At 42.5% G+C, this 25434-nt stretch overlaps 2 protein-coding genes across 2 annotated transcripts in view; both read right to left on the bottom strand.

Annotated features, from left to right (window-relative positions):
- arhgef17 (Rho guanine nucleotide exchange factor (GEF) 17) overlaps window positions 1–8705 on the bottom strand; it is a gene marked incomplete at its 5' end in the record, with an annotated part of 61264 nt that extends 52559 nt beyond the window's left edge. Inside the window, one exon of the mRNA XM_083886092.1 lies at window positions 3462–8705. Within this exon, the coding sequence (XP_083742218.1) occupies window positions 3462–8705 (5244 nt within the window). The remainder of the gene's footprint in view (window positions 1–3461) is intronic.
- A 4353-nt stretch (window positions 8706–13058) lies between these two features.
- On the bottom strand, window positions 13059–14752 carry p2ry6 (pyrimidinergic receptor P2Y6; the record flags this gene model as incomplete). Its single annotated transcript, XM_083887140.1, has 2 exons — window positions 13059–13731; window positions 14316–14752. 2 exons carry the CDS (start codon window positions 14750–14752, stop codon window positions 13059–13061), a joined length of 1110 nt encoding a protein of 369 aa, XP_083743266.1.
- Between the last annotated feature and the right edge of the window lie 10682 nt (window positions 14753–25434).

Genomic DNA, 25434 nt, shown 5'->3' with positions numbered 1-25434 from the left:
CACGAAATATTTTTGTGTCCGTCACTCCGTCAAGGGACAAATGAAAAACGTATAAATACGTCATCTCTTAATACACAAACCACATGTTTAGTCTCTAAATGGCTAATTTCTCGCCCCAAATGATCTTAAAACTGCGTTCCGGGACACAGAAAAGTGAGAAACGGACACTGTTTCAATGTTATTCCGCTGCAACAACAACAGTCTTTCTCTCACGGAAAGAGAGAAACATTGCTCACTGTAGCCAGAAGCACAACAACCTTGCGTAGCGACCCCTACTGATCGGGCGGGAAATTGCCATGCTTATCCGGCACCACGGCGGAAAACTATGAAGGCTCGAAGGGTCTCCGCGGTTACGCAGTCGGAGAAGTATAATGTGGCCTTAATTCATGTTACTGGTAAATCCTGTGTTTGTCTTACGAAATATCTGCTGTAAAAAAAACGTCTATTACACCAGGATTATTCAAGACATGCTTGAGCATTACATACACATGTTGCATGAGTTAAACTCATTGACAGCTCGCTAATATATAAGAGCAGCTTTAAATCGCATCACTCCATTCCAAATTCACATGATCACAGAATTTGACAGAAAGAAAAAACACAGTACACAGTACTGTATATATGAAAAAAAAAAATCCCTAAATTCATAAAATCATGACACGCATGAATCCCTGAGAGTCTTCAGGCCCTTTGGGAAGTTACAGACTGTTATGGAACAAGAGGAGAAGGAAAGACAGGCCACATTCTGCTGTGCTAAAGTGAGAACTTTAATACTGGGGAAGTTAACGCACACTCATTCAAAACACATTATGCAAAGGAAGAACAAGAACAATGTGCGTCTCTTATTGGTCTATTTATTTGAACCTGTCACTTAAGCTGCTGTCATATCTGAGAAGTGTTCACTTGGCACTGACAGAACTGGGTCGCTGAAGAAACAATACTTTATAATCAATAACAGTTGCTCCTCTATATAATAAGATTTTGTTACATAAACACATTCACCAGCTACGTTATAACCCACCTCGACTCAATTGCAAATCTCAATTTTCCACCATCTTCTCCATTTACATCTCGTTGCCTCACTCCCTCCCTCCTTCCATCCCGGTTTCATTCTCCAGCTCTATTTTGATCCCTGTATTTTTTTTTTTTTAGCAAGAAAGGGTTTCCTTCCAATTCTCTGTCTTTCTTCCTCCCTCCCTCTCTCTCTCTCTCTCTCTCTACCTGACATTTGACTCGGCAGCCTGCCTTACACCAAAACAAATGTTATGATCTCACTTCGCTGCAATGTTCCAGAGACATACAGAGAAAGAGAAAGAGAGAATAAAAATTAGAATAAGATAACAAAGAGGAATGCTGAATGGTGAATGAATATAAGAAAGAGGGATGGGGTGAAAGTATGCTGTAGAAATGCAACTTACTGATATAGTATTTCAGACTTGTAAATTACACCTCACAACTGACAAAACATCTGGACAAGTGATGGAGACGAGAAGTGGATGAGACGAAATGGATCAGGGGAAAAGAGATGAATCAAAGAGAGGTTTTGATTCAATGTGGCTAAAAAAATGAGCCAAAAAACTCCAGGAAAGGAAAACTTCCATCTCTCGCGACCTTTCTTTCTTTTTTCCTTTATCCCATGATTACTTTCTCTGCACCCCAGTTTAGCTTGGCACAGCCTTTGTTACATTCAGTCCCAATCACACATGCACACACTCAGTCATAGTCACAGTGCACCAGAGCAGAAGGCCTGCTCCTCTAAATACAAAACTCTGGCTCCATATGTTTCTACAAGACACTGATATATCCCAGACAAATAGTATGCACACACACACACACACGTGCACAAACACACACACACCAGTACTCCAGTAACCACAACAACTTCCTATTTCTCTGCCGTGAGAGGTCACTCACCAGTTACTGCTGCTATCACTAGGGCAACAAGTACACAAGTACAATGGGCATTAGAGTAAAACACTCACACACTGATGACCCTTAGATGTAAACAGCAAATGTAAAGAAAGACAATATCAAGCAATAATATTATGCTATAGAAACAACCAAAGCCCTGGATGTTGTGTCTGCAGTCGACTGTCTAAAGCAGGGTTTCTCACTCCTGGTCCTGAGGAGACACTGTCCTGCATGTTTTAGATCTCTCTGCTCAAACACACCTGATTCAAACAGTCAGCTCGTCAGTAAGCCCTGCTGAAGCCTGGTAATGACCTATTTATTTAAATCAGATGTGTTTTAACACCTAAAACATGCAGGACAGTGGCTCCTCAGGACCAGGAGTGAGAAACCCTGGACCTGGAGATTTGTCATTCAGTCACATCCATCCATGTTATAACTTTGCAGTAAAGGCAATGTGTGTAAGAGGAAGGCAAGTCTGGCAATGGATGACAAAGTTCAAAGAGATAAATGTTGCGTAAATAGGGACAAGAGGGAGTTTATGAAGCACAAACCCATTACTTTTACTTTAAAGTGCGGAGAGTACGCTGAAAAAAATTACCAAAAAGAGACAAAACTACCACACATAATCTCAAAATTACCATAAAGTGATGTAAAACATCCTCAAAGTGTTACAATCTGGCTGTGTAGCTCCGTTGTTGGAGATTTGGTCGAGGCCTTTTGTTAATGTCTGTGCCCAGAGGCCTTTCTGTATGACAATGAAGAGAAACACATGTGGACAGACGTGATGTTCATTCCACACAGCTCTTAGCACAAAATCTCATAATATCCACATGCACATAAGTGTGTGTGTGCACTGTATTTATTCAAACTGCCATGTATAATTATCATGATACTTATTGTTGGACACAGCCCCATCAGTCAACCTTTCCCAGTGTTATTAAACAGCGACGCTTCCCAGTGTTTGGATATTACTAAATAAATGTAGCATCACTCTCTCTCACACATACATACACACAGATTTGGTCAACTGTTTATTATATCCCGCTCTACAATCCTGGCTCCGAATGAAACAAATACATGAAAAAAAAGGCACACATGCTGTGTCCACTTCAATACCCTTTGTCTGAGATTTGTTTAATCAAACCAATAACATCCTCTGATGTTTGCTCAACACTGCTCAGACTTCAATGACTTCTGTAAAGGTTGTGCTGCTACCAAATGCACATGAAACGAACCATGCCAAGAGCCGATTGCCAGCAATTAAACACACTCACGATGTGGCTGTGCATGGAGTCATAAAAAAGCCAAATGAACAAGGAAACATTATGTGTCCCGTCTGACATTCTTATAATCTAATCCTACTCCAAAAATAGGCTCACCATGTTTGACGCCAATAAAACGGCAAAACAATATCTTCTCTGTATCTTGTGTATTTGCAGAAAAACATTCTCACACTAGTGCAGAAACAGATAAATATGATGCTGAATTACTCAACCTACACAAGACAACATTTACCACAGCACATTGTAAAAAAAAAAATCTGGACTTACCACTCTGGGCTTGGGTCTCTGCGGTGCAGGTATAGATGCAGCGTCCTCTGTGCCTTTCTTCTGTGCTCCGGCTTCAGTAATTTCCTGTGCGCTGGTCTCACTAGGCCCCTCTGAAGCCGACGCCGAAACTTCAGCTCCATCCCTCGGCACTGGAAGAGGCCCTGGGCCTTCAGTGTCTCTCTCGGTGGTGCTTAGTTCAAGAATGTACTTCTGAGTTGCATCTTCCAAAGATGGAGCCTCATCTCCTGGAGGCTTACTTAAGGTTGGAGGCGCTGCGGTATTTCGGAGTGCTAGGCAATCCACTTCCTTCATTGACTGGAGTTGTGGAGGTGGGGAGATGGGCATAAAAGTCGCAGGTTCGCTGGTATTGCGGACATGCTTGGGTCTGGTTTTGGATTTAGACCGCGGCTGGGGAAGGGGAGGAGTGAGGTCAGTTTGATACTCCTGCCCCTCTAGACTCTGCTCTGAAGGCTCAAATGGGTCCTCGTGAGGGAAAAAGTGAGCCAGTCTGTTAGGACGCTTCCTGAAGGGCCGGCGAATCATTCTTGGAGACAGAGCCTCGGCTAGATGGAGGTCAAAGTTGAACTTCCTCAACTCATCATCCTTCTCCTCTCCTTGGTCTACAGCCTCATCATCTTCATCATCATGGTTATGAGAAACGGGGAGGCCCTCTGACTGAGATCGAGCCTTCTTGACTTTGTGACTGCTGCTTGCATGGTGATGCAGCTCTGTTGGTGACGCGTGTTCAGGTTTAGCTTCTGCCTCCCACAGTTGCCCTCTCTGCTCACTCAGGATTGGCTCACTGCTAGAAGGTGGGATCTGGCCAGGTGGGTCCAGCTCGCTGATTGGGTGAGTGCTGCTGCACTGTCCTTTAAACTGAGGGTCATTGTGGGAAAGTGAATTGGCATCGCTCCGACGACTAGGGTCACTGAATGACTTCTTCTTAGGAGCTTTCCCATTGCCGTGGTCATCTGCCATTAATCTGTCCATTGCACCTGGTTCAGCGACAATGCTCCTAATTACTCCGCTGAAGTCACGAACGCCATCATCCCGGATTCCGCAATCACTATAAACTGACAAGTCACTGGCCACACTGCCCTTGTATTCTGACGCCATGGCCACATCAGAGGACTCGGACATGCCTCCACCTCCTCCTTTGACGGACAGGGACCCTAAAAGGTTGCTGTCTACAGAGGAAAACGTGTTATTGCTTTCTTCTGCTACAGAACAACGCCGCTGAGGCATGGGGTCACTGAGAGAGCGGTAGACTGTGGACTCCCCATTTCCAACAGCTACCATCGTTGACTCTGCATTACTGACATTACTGGAATCAGAGCCTGTGTTATTATTACCAGACGGGGAGAACTTGCGCCTTCGACGAACAGCACTTGGGGTTGCAGGGGTTTCAGGTCCTCCTCGTCCTCCTAGCGTGGCTAGCGTGTTGATCTCCTCACTGGTAGAGTTGACATTGCTGACACTAGCAGTCGAGTCCATGTCCATGATAATGTGGTCACTCTCAGCCAAGTGGGCAGAAAGAGACAAGGAGGGAGACCCACTGTGTCCTGTGGTTTCTTCTGCCTTCTGTTTAAATCCTTCCGCCTCATGTAGAGCCGACTGCTTCCATACGGTGACTGGCTGCCCTAGCACATCCCTAGACATACGAGACCCCAAATTAACCCCTGCTGACCCAAGTAATGACCTCTCAGAGGGGTCACTCGGTCCTACCTCTGGCTCTGTCACGATCCCTTCATCTGTTAAACTAGATTCATGACCAGAAAGTTCGTCCAGAGAGCGGTCGCAAAACATGCTTTCCTCCGAGTCGCCCTTCAGCAGAGCTCCTGTCTCTCTGCTCTGTCTGTTTGCCGTCTCCCTGTTCTCTGTGCCTCTGCTGTTTAGCTTCTCCAACTGTATACTCTTTCCACCCCTTTCACCCCTCTCCCAGATCTCCCTCTCCCTCTCATATTTATCCCTGTCTTTTGTGTTTTTCAACTCGGTCTCATCTGTCCTTGTCTGATTGTGAACCTTCCATCCTGCTTTTTCCTTCTCCTCACTTGTTTTCTGCACCTGGAAAAAATCCTCCTCCAAATGATGATTAGTTCTCCTTTCAAAAAGATCATCATCTTCTTCTCTTGTACTCATCTGACAAATATCTTGCATAACCTGCCTGGCTTCCTGCACGTACTTCTCCTGCAATGGAGTCGGCATCACTTCATCATCATCGTCAACATCAAATCCATAATCTCTCATTCTTTGTCTTCTGCCACTCCCAAAATCCCCCCCATCACTTTCTACTTCCCTGTCCGACACCATCACCCTGCCTCCCTCCCTCTCAACATCCATATCTAGCTGCTGCTCAGAGGAGCTCCTCTTTGTAGGGCCACCTATCAAGTACCGTTTCTCAGCTGTGGCGGGTTTGTCTGAATATGTGAAGGATTTTGCACGCCGTAGGGTGGCAGTCAGGTCTTTAAGTGTTGGACGATGACCAGAAGAAATAAGGGTCCCGCCATGAGAGCGTGAACCTATCCTGAATACAGATGATCCACATCTGTCCCCTGCACTTGGTTTCCTGACCTTGAGCTCAGAAAGGTCAGACTTTAAGAAGCTTAAGAGCGTCATGGTTTCTGTTGTGATATCAGGGTTGGACATGGATATTCTGTTTTTATTATCATCTACACCATCACCTGTTGTCTTCTTAACTGCCTTGGTTTCACTATCACTTGCCCCTGAGGACAATGCACATTCTGCGGGAACTACACTAGACGAGGGAGCTACCATGGGGACAAATTTGGAGCGCAATCGTGCAGGGGTGCGGGAGAAGTTATCTCCGTGACCAAAGCTTGGGGAACGGTACATGGTGAAATTTCCATGGTAAGTTTTACTCAGCATGGACAGTGATGCAGGTCTGCTTGTGCTGCCTCCTGCTTCACTTGCATTAAGAATCACATTTGTGTCACGGTTCGTGCAGCTACCATGGCTCTCCTCCTTCAGTGTTTCAGTGCTGGAGTAGCGGCTGCCGCAACGTGAGCCGCCAGGACTGCACACAAACGGAGGGATGTTGACCTTTGACACTCGTGACACACCAGGAAGGGCCGTGGATGTCGCAGACGAGGAGATGCGCTCCCATTGCTGCACCCTGGCCCTGTTGCTCCGACCAACAGGCTCTCTTGCCGAATGGCTCCGAGATAACGCGCGTGCGAATCCCCCTCCTGTGCTTTGCGGGTGATGCCTCTCTAAGTGCTCCATTGTCAAGGCCATGTCACCGTCGCTGTCTTCTGATTCGCCATCGTGATCGCCATAATCATCACGGCCTGTCGCCTGAACAGCTCCAATCACCTTCTTCTTCTTTCTCAGCGAGCGGCGTCTCACCGTCTCTCTGCTGTGGGGGCCTAAAGAACCAGGGCTGTCCTCCTCACTGCCAGAAGACCTGCCAATGCCCTTAGCACCCCACCAGCCATTTTTGTTGTGGGATAAATAGCTGCCACATCGCTCTGTGGCACACTTTTCTCCTCTGTAAGAGGGAGGCGGTGCAGAGCCAGAGGGACCACTCGAACCACCTCCTTTTCTCCTCCTATTGTGTTGCTCCTCTTCGTCTCCAGAACTAAATCTCCAGCGGGAGCTGAGAGGAGAGGCGACTCTTGGTGGGGCTCGTAGCTCAGCGGGGAGAGATACAGTACAGGAGGAGGTAATGGCTTTATCTGGAGCTTGAGCAGGAGAGGGGGATGAGGGGGAGGAGGTGGGGGCTGGTGCTCTAGAGGAGCTATGCGAGGAATGTAAACTATCCCTGGGCAGCCCGACCCCCTGTCTATCCCTTCTCTCCCTCACTGTCGGCTGCTGAGGAGAGGAGGAGCAGCGGGAGTGGTCTGTGCTCAATGATCGACTCCAAGACGGAGTAGCAGGGGGTTGAAGGTCAGGGTTGGAGTCAGATGTCAACCCTTGCGTCCCGGGGGTCTTACAGCCTGCCTCTGTCTCAGTGCTGGGACTATAAGATCTACTGTGGTGACAACCCCTAGTGCAACTATGACAGCTACTACTGCTGCAGTGTAAAGTCTTTCTCGCACAAACTTTGTTGTAATGAGAACTGTGCGTCTCTACGAGTACCTCATCATCAACTGAGTATTGCTGTTGGCCAGCTTTGGAATTTAAGTCCACACAACAACATGTCTCCTTAGCACTGCTTTCTCTGCCCTGTGTTCCTGCTTGGCATTTGTTTTGGAAAGAAACGTCCGTCGAGTCATTAGCGGCGCTGCAATGAGAGAGTTCGTCACCTCTATCCAAATGAGGGACACTCTCAGCGGGGCCCAGCTCTTGTACGTGGCCCCTGCAAGCTGCTTTTAAACTCTCACAAGTGTCCGCCTTGTGCTCCCGCGCAGCTCTGCTTTGTCTCTCGTCGAAAAGTTTTCTAATCTTGGTGACGCTGGGCCACTTGTCAGGGTGCAGAGGAACAAAGTCAGTGTGAAGATAACTTCTGTGAGACTTACAGGGTGGAAGAAGAAGCCCTCTGCTGCCGCTGCTGCTGCTAACATCCTCTTCCACATCTGCGATCAAAGGTTGTCTGGCATCAGAGGGACGAGCATCGATGTGTTTGTGATCTCTCTTACCGGGACTGCTGCTCCTGCTGCTCCTGCTGCTGCTGGCTGACACACGAACAACAATCCTTTTCTTTTCTGAGTCCGAGTCAGTGCTGGAGTAAAACTTTTGCACTCTGTTGCCGGTGAGAGACTCTGCTGCTGCTGCTGCTGCTGCTGCTGTATCACTGTCCTGTAAATATACACCACCGCTGTCCTCGTGGAAAGATTTACGACACAGAGTGCCGTCTCTCCTGGAGCTCCTGGCCCGGGGAAGAGTGTTGAACTCCCGCGTCACTGCTGCAAAGTCTCCCGGTGACGCTCTGCTGCTGCTGCTGCTGCTGCTGAACTTCTCTGTAAGCTGGCGGATGGATGGAGAAATGGAGGAGAGAGGAGTGGAGACGCAGCCGCTCTTTGACTCTGCGGTTGGGAGGCTGGCGGCGGCGGCGGTGGTGGTGGTGGCAGAGATTTTGGAAACTTTTCTTGACACACTGACAGAATGCGCCGCCAAAGACTGCTCTGCTGTGCTGTGCTCCGCCGGGGGAAGGGCGACGCCAGCCGCCTCCAAATCCTCTGATTTGTGTTGCTGGTCGTCACTACTGTTGGCGCTCCGGGAGCCCAGCTTTTTGAAAGAGACGCTGCGGTACACAGCCGTTTTGTTCCTCTCTCTTCCAGCCATTGTTCATGTGATTATGTGTGTGTGTGTGTGTGTTAGAAATCACAAAGGACACATTTTGTAAATCCACGGATGTTTGTAAATCCCTGCGCCTTCACGCGCCGTGTTCCAACTCCCTCCGTGAAAAAGCAAAATAAAGTTTCAAACGCCACAGAAAGCAGCTTAAAGTAGAGTTCACATATAAAGGAGCTGAGCTCGCGTCTGTTATCACAACTTACATGTTGTCGGATCCCGAAACCACATCCGTGCAACGAGGAAAAGTTTTTTTTCTTCTTCTTCTTCTTCTTCTTCTTTTGGCCAAAAGTTTCCCAACCTGTTCACAAAGATAACTTTTCTGTCCATGCGTTTTTCCTAAACCTCTGGCCAAAGCAGGAGCGCACACAGATGGATGTGAACGCACAACACGGGCCTCCTCTCTCTGCTCTCTTATTTCCCCTCAAATCTGTTTGTGGATTCCTTATTTTGACATGATTTGGGTTTTCCGTAACTTGTTGTGTTTTTTTTTTTTTGCTTGTTAATGCCTGAGATAGGGCAGAGTGGGTGGGCGGGACTATAGGGGTATGCAGGGGCTGTCATAGCCCCCACAGGGATTGAGAGGAAAAGCTTATTTCTTCTTTGATAGGAGAAGACAGATAGTGTGCACACACTCCATGCAAATATAGATCTTTCCCTTGCGAACAAAAAGCACTTTGAGAGTTGTACACATAAAAAAAAACATGCACTTTGAACTACTGCATATATATATATATATACGTATAAAGCTTTTAAAACGTTTCTTGGGTGAGTATCACTAAATAAGCAGTAATGATTTCCATGGAAATGCATGGCTTTTCCTGTGTTTTTCCATTTTCTTTAAATCTAAATACACAGAATAAGCCAGTGATTTATTTCAGTGCATACTCAGCTGTGTACACCAGTGTGTTATGATGATGTTGGTGAATTAATGTCAGCATTCAGGGAAAAGGGAAAAGGGGAAAGGGGGGTGAATTGTCAAAGAAAAAAAAAAGTTTGAACTTATGCACAATAACCCTTCTGTGGAGCTTCCCATGCGGTCGTCTGTGACTGCAGGTCCTTTTGTTCCAAAGGGGAATTCTGTGTTACATTCACTCAGGGGAGAGTAGATGGGTTGGATGGATGCAGCAGCGCCCCCCACTGTCCACATGGAGCTGCACAGTCTGTCTCTCATAGCTCTGGATCATTGAAGGAGGATTCAGGTGTTATTTGTTATAAACTGACAGAAATGCCACTCGCTTTCAAGCACACAGAATTGCTCCAATATACATCCATCCATCTTCTTCTAAAATAGAAAAGCAGAACACATCGGCTCGGGTGTGACATAACAAAGAAAAGGGCATGGAAAAGAAAAACCTAACAAGGAAAGCAGTGGGTACATCATCCAATCAATCATCCCTGTCCTCCAGCCTCCCATAGCTGTGAAAGACAGCTCTTTTGTTGTTGTTGTTTGTTTTTCCAAAAGAGAAGACACATTAGACATATGTAAAAATCAGAGGTGCTAAATTCCTTACAAGTACATACATACACGAGTGCTACGACAGGCGAGGGTGGACAAGGGAATCCCAGAAGTAGAGAAGATGACAATGTACAACCACATAGATGTTTAAAATACAAGCAGATATAAAAAATACACAACACACAAATAAACACACACATCTAAAAGCTAACATCACAGTAAAATATGTTTACATTCAAGGTAGGATTCACCGGTCCACTGTCGGTCTGACTAACCCCAAAAGGCAGCGATCGTCAAAGGTCATGGTGTCATGTGAAAATCATTTGTGTCAGAATGAAGACGATGCAGATTTAGGATTACTTGCATTCATTTTTAATATCCGTTTGAATTCATTTTACATGATAGTGCAGCCATATTTTTTTTCCAACTAAAAATAAATGTTGATATTTGAAAACCAAAGTGTTTTTCAAAATAATTATCTCTGTGTAACAAAATAAAACTATATTCTATATACTAGTGTTACAGTATAATGTACTTCTAAATAATACTGGCACAACTGATCACACACACCACAAATCAGACAGTTATGGTGAATAATAATTAAAACAAAAAGTGCATTTCCTGAAAAAAAGTGACTACTTGGTAAAAAAAAACTAAATTGATCCTTAATGACTTAAGAGGGTAGTAAATTAAACTGATGCCTGAGGGTTAAAAGAGTCCTGAACGAGTTGAAGTATGGATTGATGTTGGCTGACAAATGTAGAAGGAGACGGTGACTGGAAAACAGCAGAATATAGCGAAATAACAAACACAGGAAGACAATAGTTAGGAATGAGTTGACTCAGCATTACAAACTAATTCAACAATGCAAGTAGCCAAAATGATAAAGTACTCCCTGGAAGAAGAGATCTCGTGTCTCAATGGCTAAATAAAGGATAAAAAATGTGAAATGAATGCATGAAAATGACGTGTTCACATAAATATAAAAAGCTGTACACAGCAGTTATTCAAGCATGACCGCAAAACTATATAAATAAACTTGAAGCACAGGCAATTACATAATATTTAATTTTTGTTGGTAGTAAATGTATTAGCTTAATGCCACATATAGTATGTACAAAATATGTACAACGCAGAATCAGGTCAAATTCAGACAGTTTACAAATTGCTAACCTCTGCACGACTAGGACGTCATCACGAGGCAGCTTCAACAACACAGCACAAAAAACATCAAGTCAACTATGAAAAACAATCTATAAAAATAAATCCCATTATTCTCTTTACTATTTCTGAGGGTCAACACCCGAAAGTAAAAAACAACAACAAAATCAGTTAAGCCAACATTTAGCAACAACAAATAATCAGAATGCCCATTTACAGTACATTTATGTTCATTTAATCAACAATATGGATAATTTATTTTAAACTCAGTCATTCAATTACCTAGCATAACTCCATAGGTTTAACAGTAGACAACAGACTACATTTTATATATACACAGAGAAAGAACAATGCTGATGACAAACAGTATTAAGCACTAGACAATTCACATCTACTCTGGAGTATTAAAGATAAAGAGCTTATTTCTCACATGTCTCTACACCCTACTTTTCATTTATTCTAACATCAATTCACAGTGGTGAACAGAAATTAAAAAAAAAACTAAAAAAAAACACCATTACATTGGTGTTAAAGTGTATTAACACATGTTGGTACAAATATTTGTATAGATTTCATTTGTTTATGTCACTAATATGTGTTACTTCCTGTGTATTAATTAGATAAAGAACCTTTTTTTTTTCATAAAAGACAGCTGACATTTCATAACAGTGGCAATACAATATTGGGGTGCAAACGCCATCCAGTGGTAATGTTATGCAATTGCAACAAGCTGTTAAATTGGTTAATAATAAGAATATTGGGGGAAACGGATAACTCTTCATATTACACATAATATGACATAAAAGTGCACATTCATTTTTTATAATTTAGCATTTTAACTTTTTTCCCCCCCTTGCCGTTACTTCATGGAAGTACATCTTGCTATTAATAACATGCAGCCATATTTTCAATTTTGAGTCACTTTGTGAGTTTTACTCAACATATTTGACTCAAAATACGTCATTCAGTGCCACTGTGGGTTTCAGTTATTCTGTCATATCTACACCTTCACATTACATGTGTCTTGTTGTCCTACATAGAACGCTTTGTACAGTGTAGCACAGGGGTCACCAACGTGGTGCCCACGGGAACCTGGTAGCCCGCAGGCAGCCAATACGGTGCCCGCAGGCTCACTTCACTTCACCTCACTTGCATGTATCCGTATGATCGCTCAGTAAAATATCTTTGATATTGTTTATAAAAACTGGTAATCGTTAGGAGTAAGCACTGGAATGAATGTGTATGCAGTTGAATGCATAATATTAATCATTTAAATGGTAAACAAACAAAAAAATATTATATGGTAGCCCTCCATATTATTTTTTACCCTTAAGGTAGCTCTCTGTCTCAAAAAGGTTGGTGACCCCTGGTGTAGCATATCCTGTGGACACCTGCTGAAGTGGAAGAAACCTCTTGAGTATTTACAGAATACTTCACAGTGTAAAACTAAAAAGTAAAAGGTTTTGCAAAGGTGTTAATGGAAGTAGGATAAGGGCATGGTTTTCTCCTACTTTCTGTTTTTTCCCCTCATTAAAACATTCAAGCTGCATTTTAAAGGGCGTCTTAATCACAAGTGCCTCCAAGTCTTTTCTCAAACCCTTTAAAAGGAAGATACAGTTATGTGTTACAGAGAGCAGTTAACAGCTCACAATTAAAAGTTCATTCACATGAGGAAAAAAACAAAAAAAAAAACAATCAAATACCACTTTATAGTATCACTGTTCTCACACACTGCTGACCTTGTCCCTCCGCGTGGTGACCTTGAGCATAAACCTCTTGGTGCTCCGGCGATATCGTGGCTGCGTGAAGTAGAACAGAATCGGGTCCAGAAAGCTGTTCATGCTGGCAAACGGCCTTGTACTTTTATAGATGATGGAAAACAAGTTTCTGGTCTCGCAGGGCGCGCCGGGCACACTGCGGATCACCAGGTACATGGTCTTGGTGAGGTGAAACGGTAGGAAGCTTATGCAGAACACTGCCGCCACCACGATGATCATCCTCACTGCTTTTTCCCGTTTTTCCGCGCTCGCTGCAGAGACGCCCTGGTAGGTCACCGGGCGGCAGAGGATCTGGGCCATCCGGCAGTAGCACGCCATCACTCCCACGAAAGGCAACAAGAAGCCAAGGCAGGTCAGGACCATGCCGTAAGGAAAGTAGTCCAGGGAGAGCTTCGGAGGACTCAAATCATAACACACAGTGCGATTGCGTTGGATTCCTGTCGCAGCGAAGTGAAAAGTCGGCGCGCACAGGAGGCCGACCACCACCCAGACGCCTAAGCAGACGCACCACGCCAGCCTGCGTCCGCCCTGCTTGGGCCACACCGCCAGAGGATGGCAAATACCCACGTAACGCTGCACGCTGATGCAGGTGAGGAAGAGGATGCTGCCGTGCAGATTACTAAAACAATAAAGAATAAGAAAAAATATAATTAAGTTGAGTTTTTTTGTAGTGAATTGTACTGCTGGTGACATGTCATGTTGTCAGCTCAAGTTTGTATTTGACACATGATTTAATGAATGTGCCGAATACCAGATGGTTATTATAGATGGCGGAATCGGCTCATTTAGCGATACATCCGTCACCTGCCAAGTTTGAAGCCTGTCAGGCGAACCGTTGGACAGTTACGTGCCTTGAATTAAGAGAGAGATGACTTGATGTGCCGTCAACAAGCCTTGATGTTGGGAATGATCACTACTTTAATACCTATAAATATTGAGCAAGTGAATCATCTATTCATCTCTTTAAGAACCTTGACTCAATCCTCACTCACTTGACTGTGGTTTGGGGAACTGTATGAAAGTCTCTGCTCATATGTGATGTTTTGACCGTTATTTACTGCACAACAATCTTAAAACCATATTATTCTGCTTCATACGTCACCTTATTGTTATTGTCACTTTCTGTTTCATCTAAATCTATCCGCTGTTCTCTTAAAATACAACTGTACTGTACAAAGGATTCTGACCAGTCGAGTATCTCACCTGTAGAACTGAAACCTCACCAGCTTACAGGCAAACTCCCCAAACGGCCAGTAGTCGTGACTGCCGTAGTTGTAGATGAGCAAAGGAAGTGACGTCACATACAAGAGGTCAGCTGTGGCCAAGTTGAGCATGTAGATGTTGTTTTTGGACAGATTGGGCCCCGTTCTCCATATCTTCAATATGACAGCGGCGTTGAGAGGGAGGCCCAGCAGGAAAACAAGGGTGTATACAGCGGGGAGCAAAATGCGTTTAAAATCTTCCTTATAGGTGCAGCGAAGGATGCCGAGCCCACTGGCGTTGCTGAAGTTACCGGAGCTGGTGATGAGGCTGCCCACTGCGTAGGACTCTGTAGATTCTTCACTGGTGGAGAAAATGTCCAAGGAGAAGGCTCTGGAGATGAGAGTTTCGGTGGGGTGAGAGTCGACAGAATGTGGCATCTTCACATTCTGCAGGAGAGAGACAGGCAGAGATTATGTTATTGATGTAACAGGAATGCATGATGATGTGAATCTGCACAATTAAACACACAGTATGTAATTCATGCCACTAGGGGTCTCTCAATCAAAACAATAGAGTTTGAAGACATCACGAAGCAGCGTGGCATCCTGGGAATTTTTGTCTGGGAAGAGCCTCAGTGACACATCACACAGCAGAAGGCAATGATCCATTAGTGACAATAAAATGTAAAAACAAAATACGACACACTGACTAACTAGTAGTAGTGATTATTTCCTTATTCACTGATGTTTCCTAGGGGTTTGGCCTGGAAATTATAGCAGTCATATAGGGTAGAGTACAAATGTGGTTGCACATTCACTATGAGCTTTATGGTTGACAACGGTAACGTAAATCATGCAGTTGTCACTGTGTAACACACAGAAGTGAGAGTTCTATTCAAGTGTGTGAACGATGAAGTGGATGGAAGCATTGAAATTAAATAAACAATCACCTCAAATATAAATACAGATTTCTATGGATTTAAAGAGTGTTGGAAAAGTTTTGGGGGCCACATGGTATACTCTTGCACTCTTTCCTTGCCTATGAATGCCAATTGATTCTTTGAGGATGTTAATGTTCTGACAATGACATAAACTCTCCATAAGAGGGCGCAGGAGATCAGTACTCGTTGAATTAGAAGTCCATCAATATTGAAAAATATGTTTCCAAAAATCCGTCACCTTGAGCCTCATAAACACTAGGATCTTTTTCCCCACAAGCAGATATCGGTTAATAAAAAACACAGCTGTCAGTCTAATGAAATGTAATAGCAAAGGACTGAGATGTAATGGAATATTACCCTCACGAAATAACGCTTCTTTGTCCCGTGACAATTATAGCAAAACAGGAGTTGATCAGGAAAGAATAATTACATTTCTCCCCTGTTTGTAAAGAATTCAGGTGGGCAGCTGCACGTTTTGTAATGAAAACAACTGCAGACTGTCTGGACTCCCACCTCACACTGTCTGGAACAGGCTGCTACACAGTTTTAATTGCTGCACCCACCACCGACATCAATCACAGCCATTTCCTTCACGATAGCATGTCGGTAAGTAAGTGATTCGCCGAAGCCGCTTCCTCCACGGCCTCATCACACCGTGACTCATACAATTGCACAAGTAATCCGCTCTTGTCGGCCAACAAGCCTTTGTAGGTGTGAGGATGTGTGTTTTAAAAATGAGAGCCACGCAGATTTCTGATTTCATAATCACTCACCTCAACATTTGACGCACAATTTCGTAATTCCTGCTCGAGTAATTGGAGGAGGACAGGGGGGCAACATGCCAGCAAACTATAAAACTTCACTACACTAAACCACTGAGGACTGAAGATTAAACAAACGCTTTATTTACTGTTGACATTTACAATTCAGAGCTTTGATTTGTTGACAGGCTTTTGTCGGTTTAATGACTCAATGCTCAATGACTCAATGACGCAATGATCGACTATGAATCATACAGTTCCTGTCAAAAATGCGTATATTTTTAAGATGAGGAGGGCCAGATTCATTTCATTCAGAAGATGGGCAGCTCCATGTTTAGGCCTGTTTACTGCAGAATTACCAAACCTAAATTCCAAATTAACTTTTATTTTAGTCCAACAACAATACAACATGTCAGCTGAGCCTCCTGTTTGAAGATGGGTCACTGTGCACTGGTACATGTCATACATGCACGCATCTGCAATGTAAATTGAAAACAGAATAAAAGATTATATATATGAGCTTATGTCATACTGTAGCTGACTATTGATTAAGGCTATGCTTTATTCTCTAATCTGGATTTTCCACACTCTCATTCCACTTTTACAATTAGCAATTAGGGTTTCCATCCGCCCATTTTTGTGCATATTTGTGTTAGTGAATGGAAACATAGAATATTTAAAAAATAATAATGACATTTTGCATACAAGTTGTTATGCTTGAAGTAGGAGGAAAGGGCTGCATATCAGAAATGGGTGAATGCTTAACAGCAGTGGATAAGGAACACAAATGTACACATTATTTTACAGAAGGGTTGAAATTCCACTTTGAATTGATGATACATAACAGTATATAACAGTATACAGTATGTATACTACAAGTATGTCAGAGAGTACGGAAGAGTATTCAGGCCACATAAAAAATTTTAAAGAAAAATACAAAACAGCATGAATTCTGAGATTAAGAATGCTTTTGGACTGCATTTGGACTTTAATCTCAGAATTCTGAGGAAAAAAAGTCAGATTCTGAGGAAATCAATCAGAATTTTGACTTAAAAAAAAGATTGAATTGAAGTTTTTAAATTTCTATAGGAAATTTGAAAACAACCCTCGTTGACCAAAGTGCTGCACAAATAATATAAAAAGCAAGAAAATTACATGTCATTTAGCAGACGTTTTATCCAAAGCGGCTTACAATTGAGTAAAATCAGAACTAAAATATATAAGTGTGAGGACCAAAAACACAGACCAGTAGTCCATGTGGAGACCAAAACCTGGTTCCTAATGAGGAAGAACCTCATTCTTGCTCCTTCCTAAGGAACTGTTCAGGGCTAAGATTTGAATTATGTTTAGGTTAATGTTAGGGTTAGTTATTAACTGGTTAGGGATAATGCTTTGTTTAGGCTGTCAACAGTATGTATTCATATCTGCAGCACTCACACTGTGTGTGTTTGTGTCTCTGTAGCAGTTTGGGATGTTTTTGCTCACAGCCTCTCTCCAGACCACATTTATTTCTTCAATGGGATTAAACGTAGTTTAATTGTGGTTAAATAAATGAACACTGCAAGGCCCAAAGTAGCCCAAAATGGCAAGGAAACCACTCATCTGAAGATCTCAAGTTTCATTTTACCAGGCTCATGCCACCACCACTATAGCCAGCAGTCATGAATTGTTCTGTGCTGCAATTATTAGTATTGTTATACAAGATTCTCACAATATACAACCAAAAGGTGTCTTTTAAGGTTACATGATACACTTCATCCTGACAATCACTGCTCAGGGACTTTTGCACGTCTGACTCGTCGATGTCAATGTGAGAGTTAAGGTGTCAGTTTTGCTTTTGCTCACTGAAGCTTTTCGGCTCACGCGGTTGTGGTATTTTTGGCAGGTTTCCTGAAACGTGTTCGTACATCTTCTCCTAAAACTCTCCTGTGGGAAAATCCAGTGGTTCTTCGGCACCATTTGGAAGTTGTCAAATGTTTGATAACTGTGCGTTCGGTTTGCTCTCCACAAATTTGGATTATCTAATTAATACACTTAATATAATGTGTTTTTTCTTATGCATTAAAAAAAGTAAATGTACAAAATTAGGTTTATTATTAACGTGGTTATTATTGAGGATGAGAAAATCCCTATCCCGTCGTGTGGTCTTTATTATATATTAAAAATAAACTCATCATGAGGATGAATTTTTACTAATCTATTTAAGCCGTCAACAAATGGGTTCAACTTTCACTATAAGATTTGAAACTGAATTTTGACACATAACAACTTGACAGAAATAAAAGGCTGAGATCATGTTTACTCTGGATCTGGACCCCAAAATTAAAATATCAATATTTACCTATCGATTCTCGTATTGCACGAAGAAGGGGAGACGATATATCACTGAATCGATATTTTGACCTCACCTCATAGCAAGCACTGCCATTTGAACCAATTCCCCTGCATTAAACCTCAACAACTTAAAACAAAACCGGTCACATGTCAGCACAAAGACATTGGAGTCTTGCTACAGGACTAATGTTAGCAGCTGTTGACAGGGACACTCCCTCCACACTGTGCATCACTCTCTCACACACACTAACACACACACACACACACACACACACACACACACACACACACACACACACACTGCAGCATTATTGCCCTCACGTCTGCCAGAAGGGTAAGCTAGAGGTGATGCAAGATTATTTATAAACCCATGATTGCAAAAATGGGACTGGGTGCAGCACAAGACATTATGATTAGCACCACATGTCAAGGTCTTTTCAGGAAGACTTCTGAAACTTAAAAAGTTTATGGCTGCTAAAAATTCTGCCAAGCTTCTGACTGAGGCCCATGGCCAGATCTGTCCAGTAGCACAACATTGAAATACTGTAGGTCTAGAGATATTTGTTAAATTATTGCTGCAAATAATTTAGTCAAATTAAGTCACAACAAAATGCAGTTGACCTTTTCCAAGAACTCAAGGTGACTTCAGGCCAAAATCTAAAATGAATGGACTGAGATACAGTACAGAGAACATCCTTGTCATCTCATATTTCTAATTCTCCTCTGACCTCTTGTATCAACAAGGCATTTTCTCCCACAGTACTGCTGCTAACTGGATTCTTTGTCTTTTCCTGACGTTTGTCCGTAAACCCTGAAGATATTTGTGCATGGAAATCCCAATAGACGGGGCAGTTTCCGACTCAGGCCGGCTCATATGGCACCATGTCACATTCAAAGCCTCTTATGATCACCTTTCTTCCTCATTCTGATGCTCATTTTGAACTTCAGCATGTCATGTTGATCATGTCTACATGCCTGAATGCATTAAGTTGCTGCCAAAAGACTGAGTGATGAGATATTTATGATAATTGAAAAGGTGTTTTTAATAAAGCGGTCAATTAGTGTGCAATCACATCATTAGCTGTGGCAGCAACTCTTTATTACTGGCCGGCGGCACACTTCTCTCCCCTTAATTTAATCTCAACAAGTGTTGTGGTATGTACTAGACAGTGCAACAGCAAGATTAGTGTGCCTCATTCCTCATTGCAGCTCAACAGTAAGTAAATTAAGAAGAGGGAAGAATGAGACACTATTGTCTTTTTCTGCTAAATCAATGTCCTGATGCAGACGGTGTTGTTTCACATATCACATCGCTTGTTTTCTTCTATCCATCCATAAAATCAAACACATGAAGTGGTTTGTTTAGTTCACTGTAAGGGGGTCTTCTTCTTATATCAGCAAATATAATCTCTGGGGGCTTCTATGAGATGAGATGTGTGGGGTAGAGAAACCAGGGAACCATTCAACTGCAATTACTTTCCCATCCATGTTCTGTCCCTAGTCAGGTTCATCAAAGATTCATGACCACTGCTGCACGCCGTCTGACTGGAATACAGCACACACTCATGTGCCGACACACACTCTGAGAGGCTGACGCATATGTATAGTACACACGGTCTTGATTTCACTGTAATTTCATTAAGAAATAGCACACAAAATGACCAGGAAGGAAAGCCTAATTCATTAGGAACCGTATGTTTACAATCACATGTTTGCAGACACGTACATCATTTGTCTGGCATAAAGACAACCACACAGACAATGCACCCGACGTGCTCACTTCAACAGAGAAACATAAACATCCGCTTTGCTGTGATATACAAACAATTATTTAATTTCCCAGCAAAGGCTGATGCAGCTGAACACATGCACATACGTGTGCTGGTTGATGCGAGTATATAAATCCCGACGAATTGCACTGAGGCCATAACACAGAAGAACTTTGATTTTAAGCAAATCAGCTGCATGATAAATAGATATGAGGATGATGACTCAATAGAATTACACTCAAATACATTCAGTCAGTGTTCCCATTAAAAATACTTCAATCAAACCAAACCAAACCAAACCAAAATCAACAAACCAAATGGCCAAGCAAGCAGCACATCCATTTACGGTAACATTTATCTTAATTTCCAAAGATGATGTTTGTAAATGCTTCACAAATATTAGAAATACCAAACCAAAATGTAAACCCACTTACTTTTGTTCCACCGTACAGGAGGAAAAACAGAGCTCAGAGCTCAATATAGATCACACACACACATACAAGGATGCAAGTTACAATACGCCATGCTCATAATTATTTACCTTAACTTGCAGCCAAAAACACAAGAGGGTGAATGTTCCCGTCAGGACTTGGACTGAGGAGAATGAGAAAGATACACAGCAGTGAACTGATTTTGTCAGGTGGTTGCCAAATACTGGGGAAGTGAATGTAGCTCTGATGAAACAAGTGAATTCCAGACAGGACAGTGGGTCATTGGTCACCGGGACCTAAATGAGGATCCACCATAAAGTTCCTTCACCCAATTCCTCCTGCATGCAGCATGGGAACCGATGCTGCATGCATCGGTTCCCATGTACAACCTAACCCAGAGTAGCTCAGTAATATCTAACCATTTCCACACAAAAAATCACAGCTGTCATAGAGGAAATATGTAGACCTAAGTGCTTTTTGTTGTTGTAGAAACATGTCAGCACAAGATGGCAGCCTCCTAAAGTGCAGATAATAGGCTTATTCTAAGGATACAAAAAACAAAATGTTTTATCTGAAAATGTATTATGCAATTATACAAACTTATGGGTTGTATATTCAATTTCTGCAAATAGAGCTCAGATAGCTGACATCACACAACCACAAGGTAACGCCCTCTGGCAGGATACTACGCTGGTCACCTCTATAGACCACGTATACTACACAACACGTATATCAGGGAATATATCAGGCAATGCATCTCTGTGCTGGTAGTTTTCATCATAAAAGTGAAGATGGTCAATAGATGTTGTGCCTTGGAATGATTAAAGGAGGCAGGCTAACGGGAAAGCCTTTTACTGGATCCTCACAGGTCCAGAGACGGTGGAGTTGAATCGTTGCTTTAAAGCGTGTGCACAGAGAGCAGAAGAAGGAGCAATGGGAACCGACAAGCAATTGATTCTGTGGTTAACTCTCAGTAAATAATGGACTGACAGAGTCAGTTCGACTGAGTCTGCACAGCAACGTTAATACAGCAATTATTTACATTAAACTGCCCGTTGCTAATGCTGTTATGTTAAATTATGCTAACGCAACACTTACCCTTCCAGCGACAACAATGCTATCTTTAGCCCAGGAGACTGCAGAGTTGAATGTTTGTCACAAAGCCAGATTGTGTCCATTTGTTTCCCTCCAGGCTATCGTAAACTTTCAATGACTCTCTGGAGTAAGATGAAGGGAAGTTATTAAACAGGAAGTTGAAGATGTCAGGATAACGCAGGTCTGGATTAATGACCTCTCATGCTGTATCCAAAAGCGTAAAAAAGCACGCTAGGGCATTAGAAGGATCAGATATTCAGCCGATCATATTTTATTTAACTCTGACAGGTTGAATCCAGCACCAGTCCTGTTCATTTGTGACTTTTCCATGATACAGCACTACTCTGTACTATTCGAGTCACCTCTACTCTGTTTCTCTTCATAGCATCTCCTTAACATGGGCGGGGCCATGGTGCACTTGCTGCTTGGTGTGTGGCTGATTTGTGGACAACAGCCATGTATGCTTGCTCTAAAGCTCTTGACGGTTTTGAAAAATGTCGGGTTTGATTGTTGTGTCGGACATCGCTCTCATGACAAAACTCTCTGACCAATCAATAGCCGGCAGTCAGTTGACTTCCAATTTTAGTATCGGCTCAGCTCGCTCGAAACCTCAACAGACCAGGTACCAAAAAACCCACCCGGTACCAGCGACGACCACTGATGGACAAGCAAAACAACCGAGTCGAGCTGAGTTGTGCTGGAACTGTATCATGGAAAAGCTCCATTAGGCTGCCAACATGGCGGTTAATAGGGACCGAGTCACATGACGTGCGGGAGCTCTATATATTCCACTCAATGTTACCAACTGGACCTTTAAAAAGAAAGCTCTCATAAAGAGACATCAACATGCATGAGCTTCAAGACAGAATGAGGGAATGAATATAGAGGATATTAAAAGACATTTTAGTTTGATTATGTAGATAAAATTAATGATGGGCAACCGAAAGCTGGCCAGACATAAGAGGACAGTGTGGTAGACCTTGAATGAAATTAAAGACAAAGCTAATACTGTGTGTGGGTTTAAAGAGCTACTGCATTTCCACAGATCAACATTAATCTCAGCTACACAAACAAAACATGACCTACAGTACCAACTCTGTTTGTTGTAAATGCTATTTACCTTCCTTCAAGATTAATAAAGGAAAAACATGATGTTTTTGTTTTTGTTTTTTTTAATGTGAAGTTGCTGTAATGGCTTGAAATGCATTGTTTGGTCAAGCAAACAGTCTTACCAGAGTGGTGAGTAGCTGTCAGTCTGAGCCCTGTGGTGGCTGCTGTTGTCATGGGTTTGTGGTGCAGAGAGCAAGCGAATGCAGTGTCAGTAAAGCATAAGGACAGAAGAACAGTCTTGACTGTCGTCACTGATTGAATCCTCAATGCATCTCTGGCAAAAGTATTTTTAAACATTGGCTCTGGCCACTAAATCCAACTCAGACCAGAGAGGGTGGGTTTGTATCTCAGTACATTCACATTAATTTACCAATTTTTAGGGAGGCCTGTGGCTAACACCGAGCTTTACTCAGCCTGATAATGCCATGCACTTAACTTTGCCCCGTCTCTGTCTCTCTCTAAACCTGTGCAACAAAAAGTGTGCTCCCAGTCGGACAGAAGACACCCTCAGAAGCCTGATATGACCTGAAGCCTGAAGACAAAGACTGTGACAAAGATCCCACAACAAGAATGCAAGGTTTTACACAAGGGAGCAATTCTGGGTAACTGCATCGTGATGCGATAAGAAATTATGCAAATGTTCTATATAATTAACTATTTTACTAAAGCATTGAATTGATAAATCAATCAACAGATTTGTCAGAGTTAAGACAAAAGTTCAACTTTTAGTTTTTCAGAGTTTCTTTCTGTCACTATTAGCTTTACAATAAAGTAAATTAATGACATAAAACACTATACTGAGTTTTCTCAGATGCTTATTTTGTGGACACCCCTTCAGTCCTCGTGACATGACAGACATGGTTGAAGAATAGGAACAAAACTGAACCAATGATCTGTCTACACTTTTTAATACTCTGCACTTTGATTCTGCAGTGAAATGATTGTCAAAAGAGGCAAAAAACAAAGTGGAATGTTAAGATGAATGTGCATTACATGAACAAATAATTACCAACCTGTCTACCGCTTATATTTAAGATAACGTGAGGAGTGAAGATGCAGTGGGCAATGTTATCACAACAGACACACAAAGCTGTATCAACTGTACACATAACAGAAAATCCTCCTCCACCATAACACAAAGACATCGACTCAGACATGCTCAGTGGGTTTGTTTTCAGCTCCAGTGGCCAATGAAATAATATTTTAGATTATAAAAATGACGTTTGATACCAACACATTAAAGATTCACCATAAATCTATGTAATATTTATGCCTCATGCAAACACTTTTTTTTAGATACAACACACTTTGAATGTGTTACCTAAGATTATGGAAATGTTTGTTTCTTTCTGTCTTAAAGTTTAAACCCAAAATTGTGGAACTATAACACATATTGTGATTATTTTCATTAAACAGACTGATATGGACTATTGCATACTCATTGTGATACTCGTGACATCAACAAAACACATTTCCTCATCTGAACAACATTTAACATTTGTTAGGAGAATTCCTGCAGCACAGTGGAATGAATTGTTTTATTTATAAAATCACCTTAAAAACGGTTTTGTGTTTTTGCTTCGTTTAATTTCCCTCCTAACCCGTTACAGGAAACACTTAATAACACAGTGGAACTAAAATGCCATGCTGAGTTAGTTGGCATGGTAAGACCGGTATTGTGTAACACAGCCATGCTATGCCCGGTGAATTTATTACTTTGTTTATAAGTACTCGTGGTTCAAGTGGCAGAAAACGACACATTACACAAACCTTCACGGCTTCGTGAGCAAAACTAAGTGTAAAATAAAACTCACCTTGGGTAAATTCAGCGGCAACATCAACAAGTTGGCGACGCAGCCATGGTAAAGACGTGCTTTCTTCTTCTTCTTCTTCTTCTTCTTCTTCTTCTTCTTCTTCTTCACACAAAAACAGCGAGGCGGGAAGAAAACAAACAAACAAACACACACAAAGTGTGACGAAATCTCACTCCACGCGATTTTATGACAGAAACTACACGTGAAAGTTAATTAAAAATTAAATTAAGTGTTTTTGTCCGAGGGAACAACCTGCTCCGAGGCTGCACGCGCTCTCATTCACACTGACTCCACAACTGAGTGACTGCAGCGTCGCGGTCGCGCACGCGCACGGACGGACTCGTGCACCCGCACCGCTAAGAAAACACCTCAAATCACAGTTGATGTCTGACTGTCTGCCTCTGACACTTCATTTACTAAATAGACAAGTTGACGTGTTTGCTCAGCTTGTGCCAAGATAATAACCAGCACATGGTGGAGCTGACATGATTTTTATCGGACCAATAGAAGATTTTACATCATCAATATGTCTTGAAATCTGTGGAGAGCAGCAATCAAGAAGCAAGGTCGCCCTGCAATATTACACCTCAATCGATTGTGTTGCAGACTGGGTATTTTGTTTCGCAGTAATAAATATCGCAGACAGGTCTCTCTCTGCGAACTTAATACTCATCCATCACCATAGTACCACTTAATCTATAACTCACCAAATAAATACACTTATGTGGTTATTTTAACACTGTAACATGATTAATTCATGAGCAAATGGTCGAGTAGGAATGGGAAGATGCCACTTTTTTTGGGTCTGATACAGATACCAATATCATATCTACCGATATTAGTCTGATGCATGTAACCATCAAAT

This window comes from Microchirus variegatus (assembly GCF_963457635.1).
Source record: "Microchirus variegatus genome assembly, chromosome: 3".
Classification (NCBI taxonomy): Eukaryota; Metazoa; Chordata; class Actinopteri; order Pleuronectiformes; family Soleidae; genus Microchirus; species Microchirus variegatus.
Note: the sequence above shows the minus strand (reverse complement) of the source record. Positions and strands in the feature narration are given on the sequence as shown.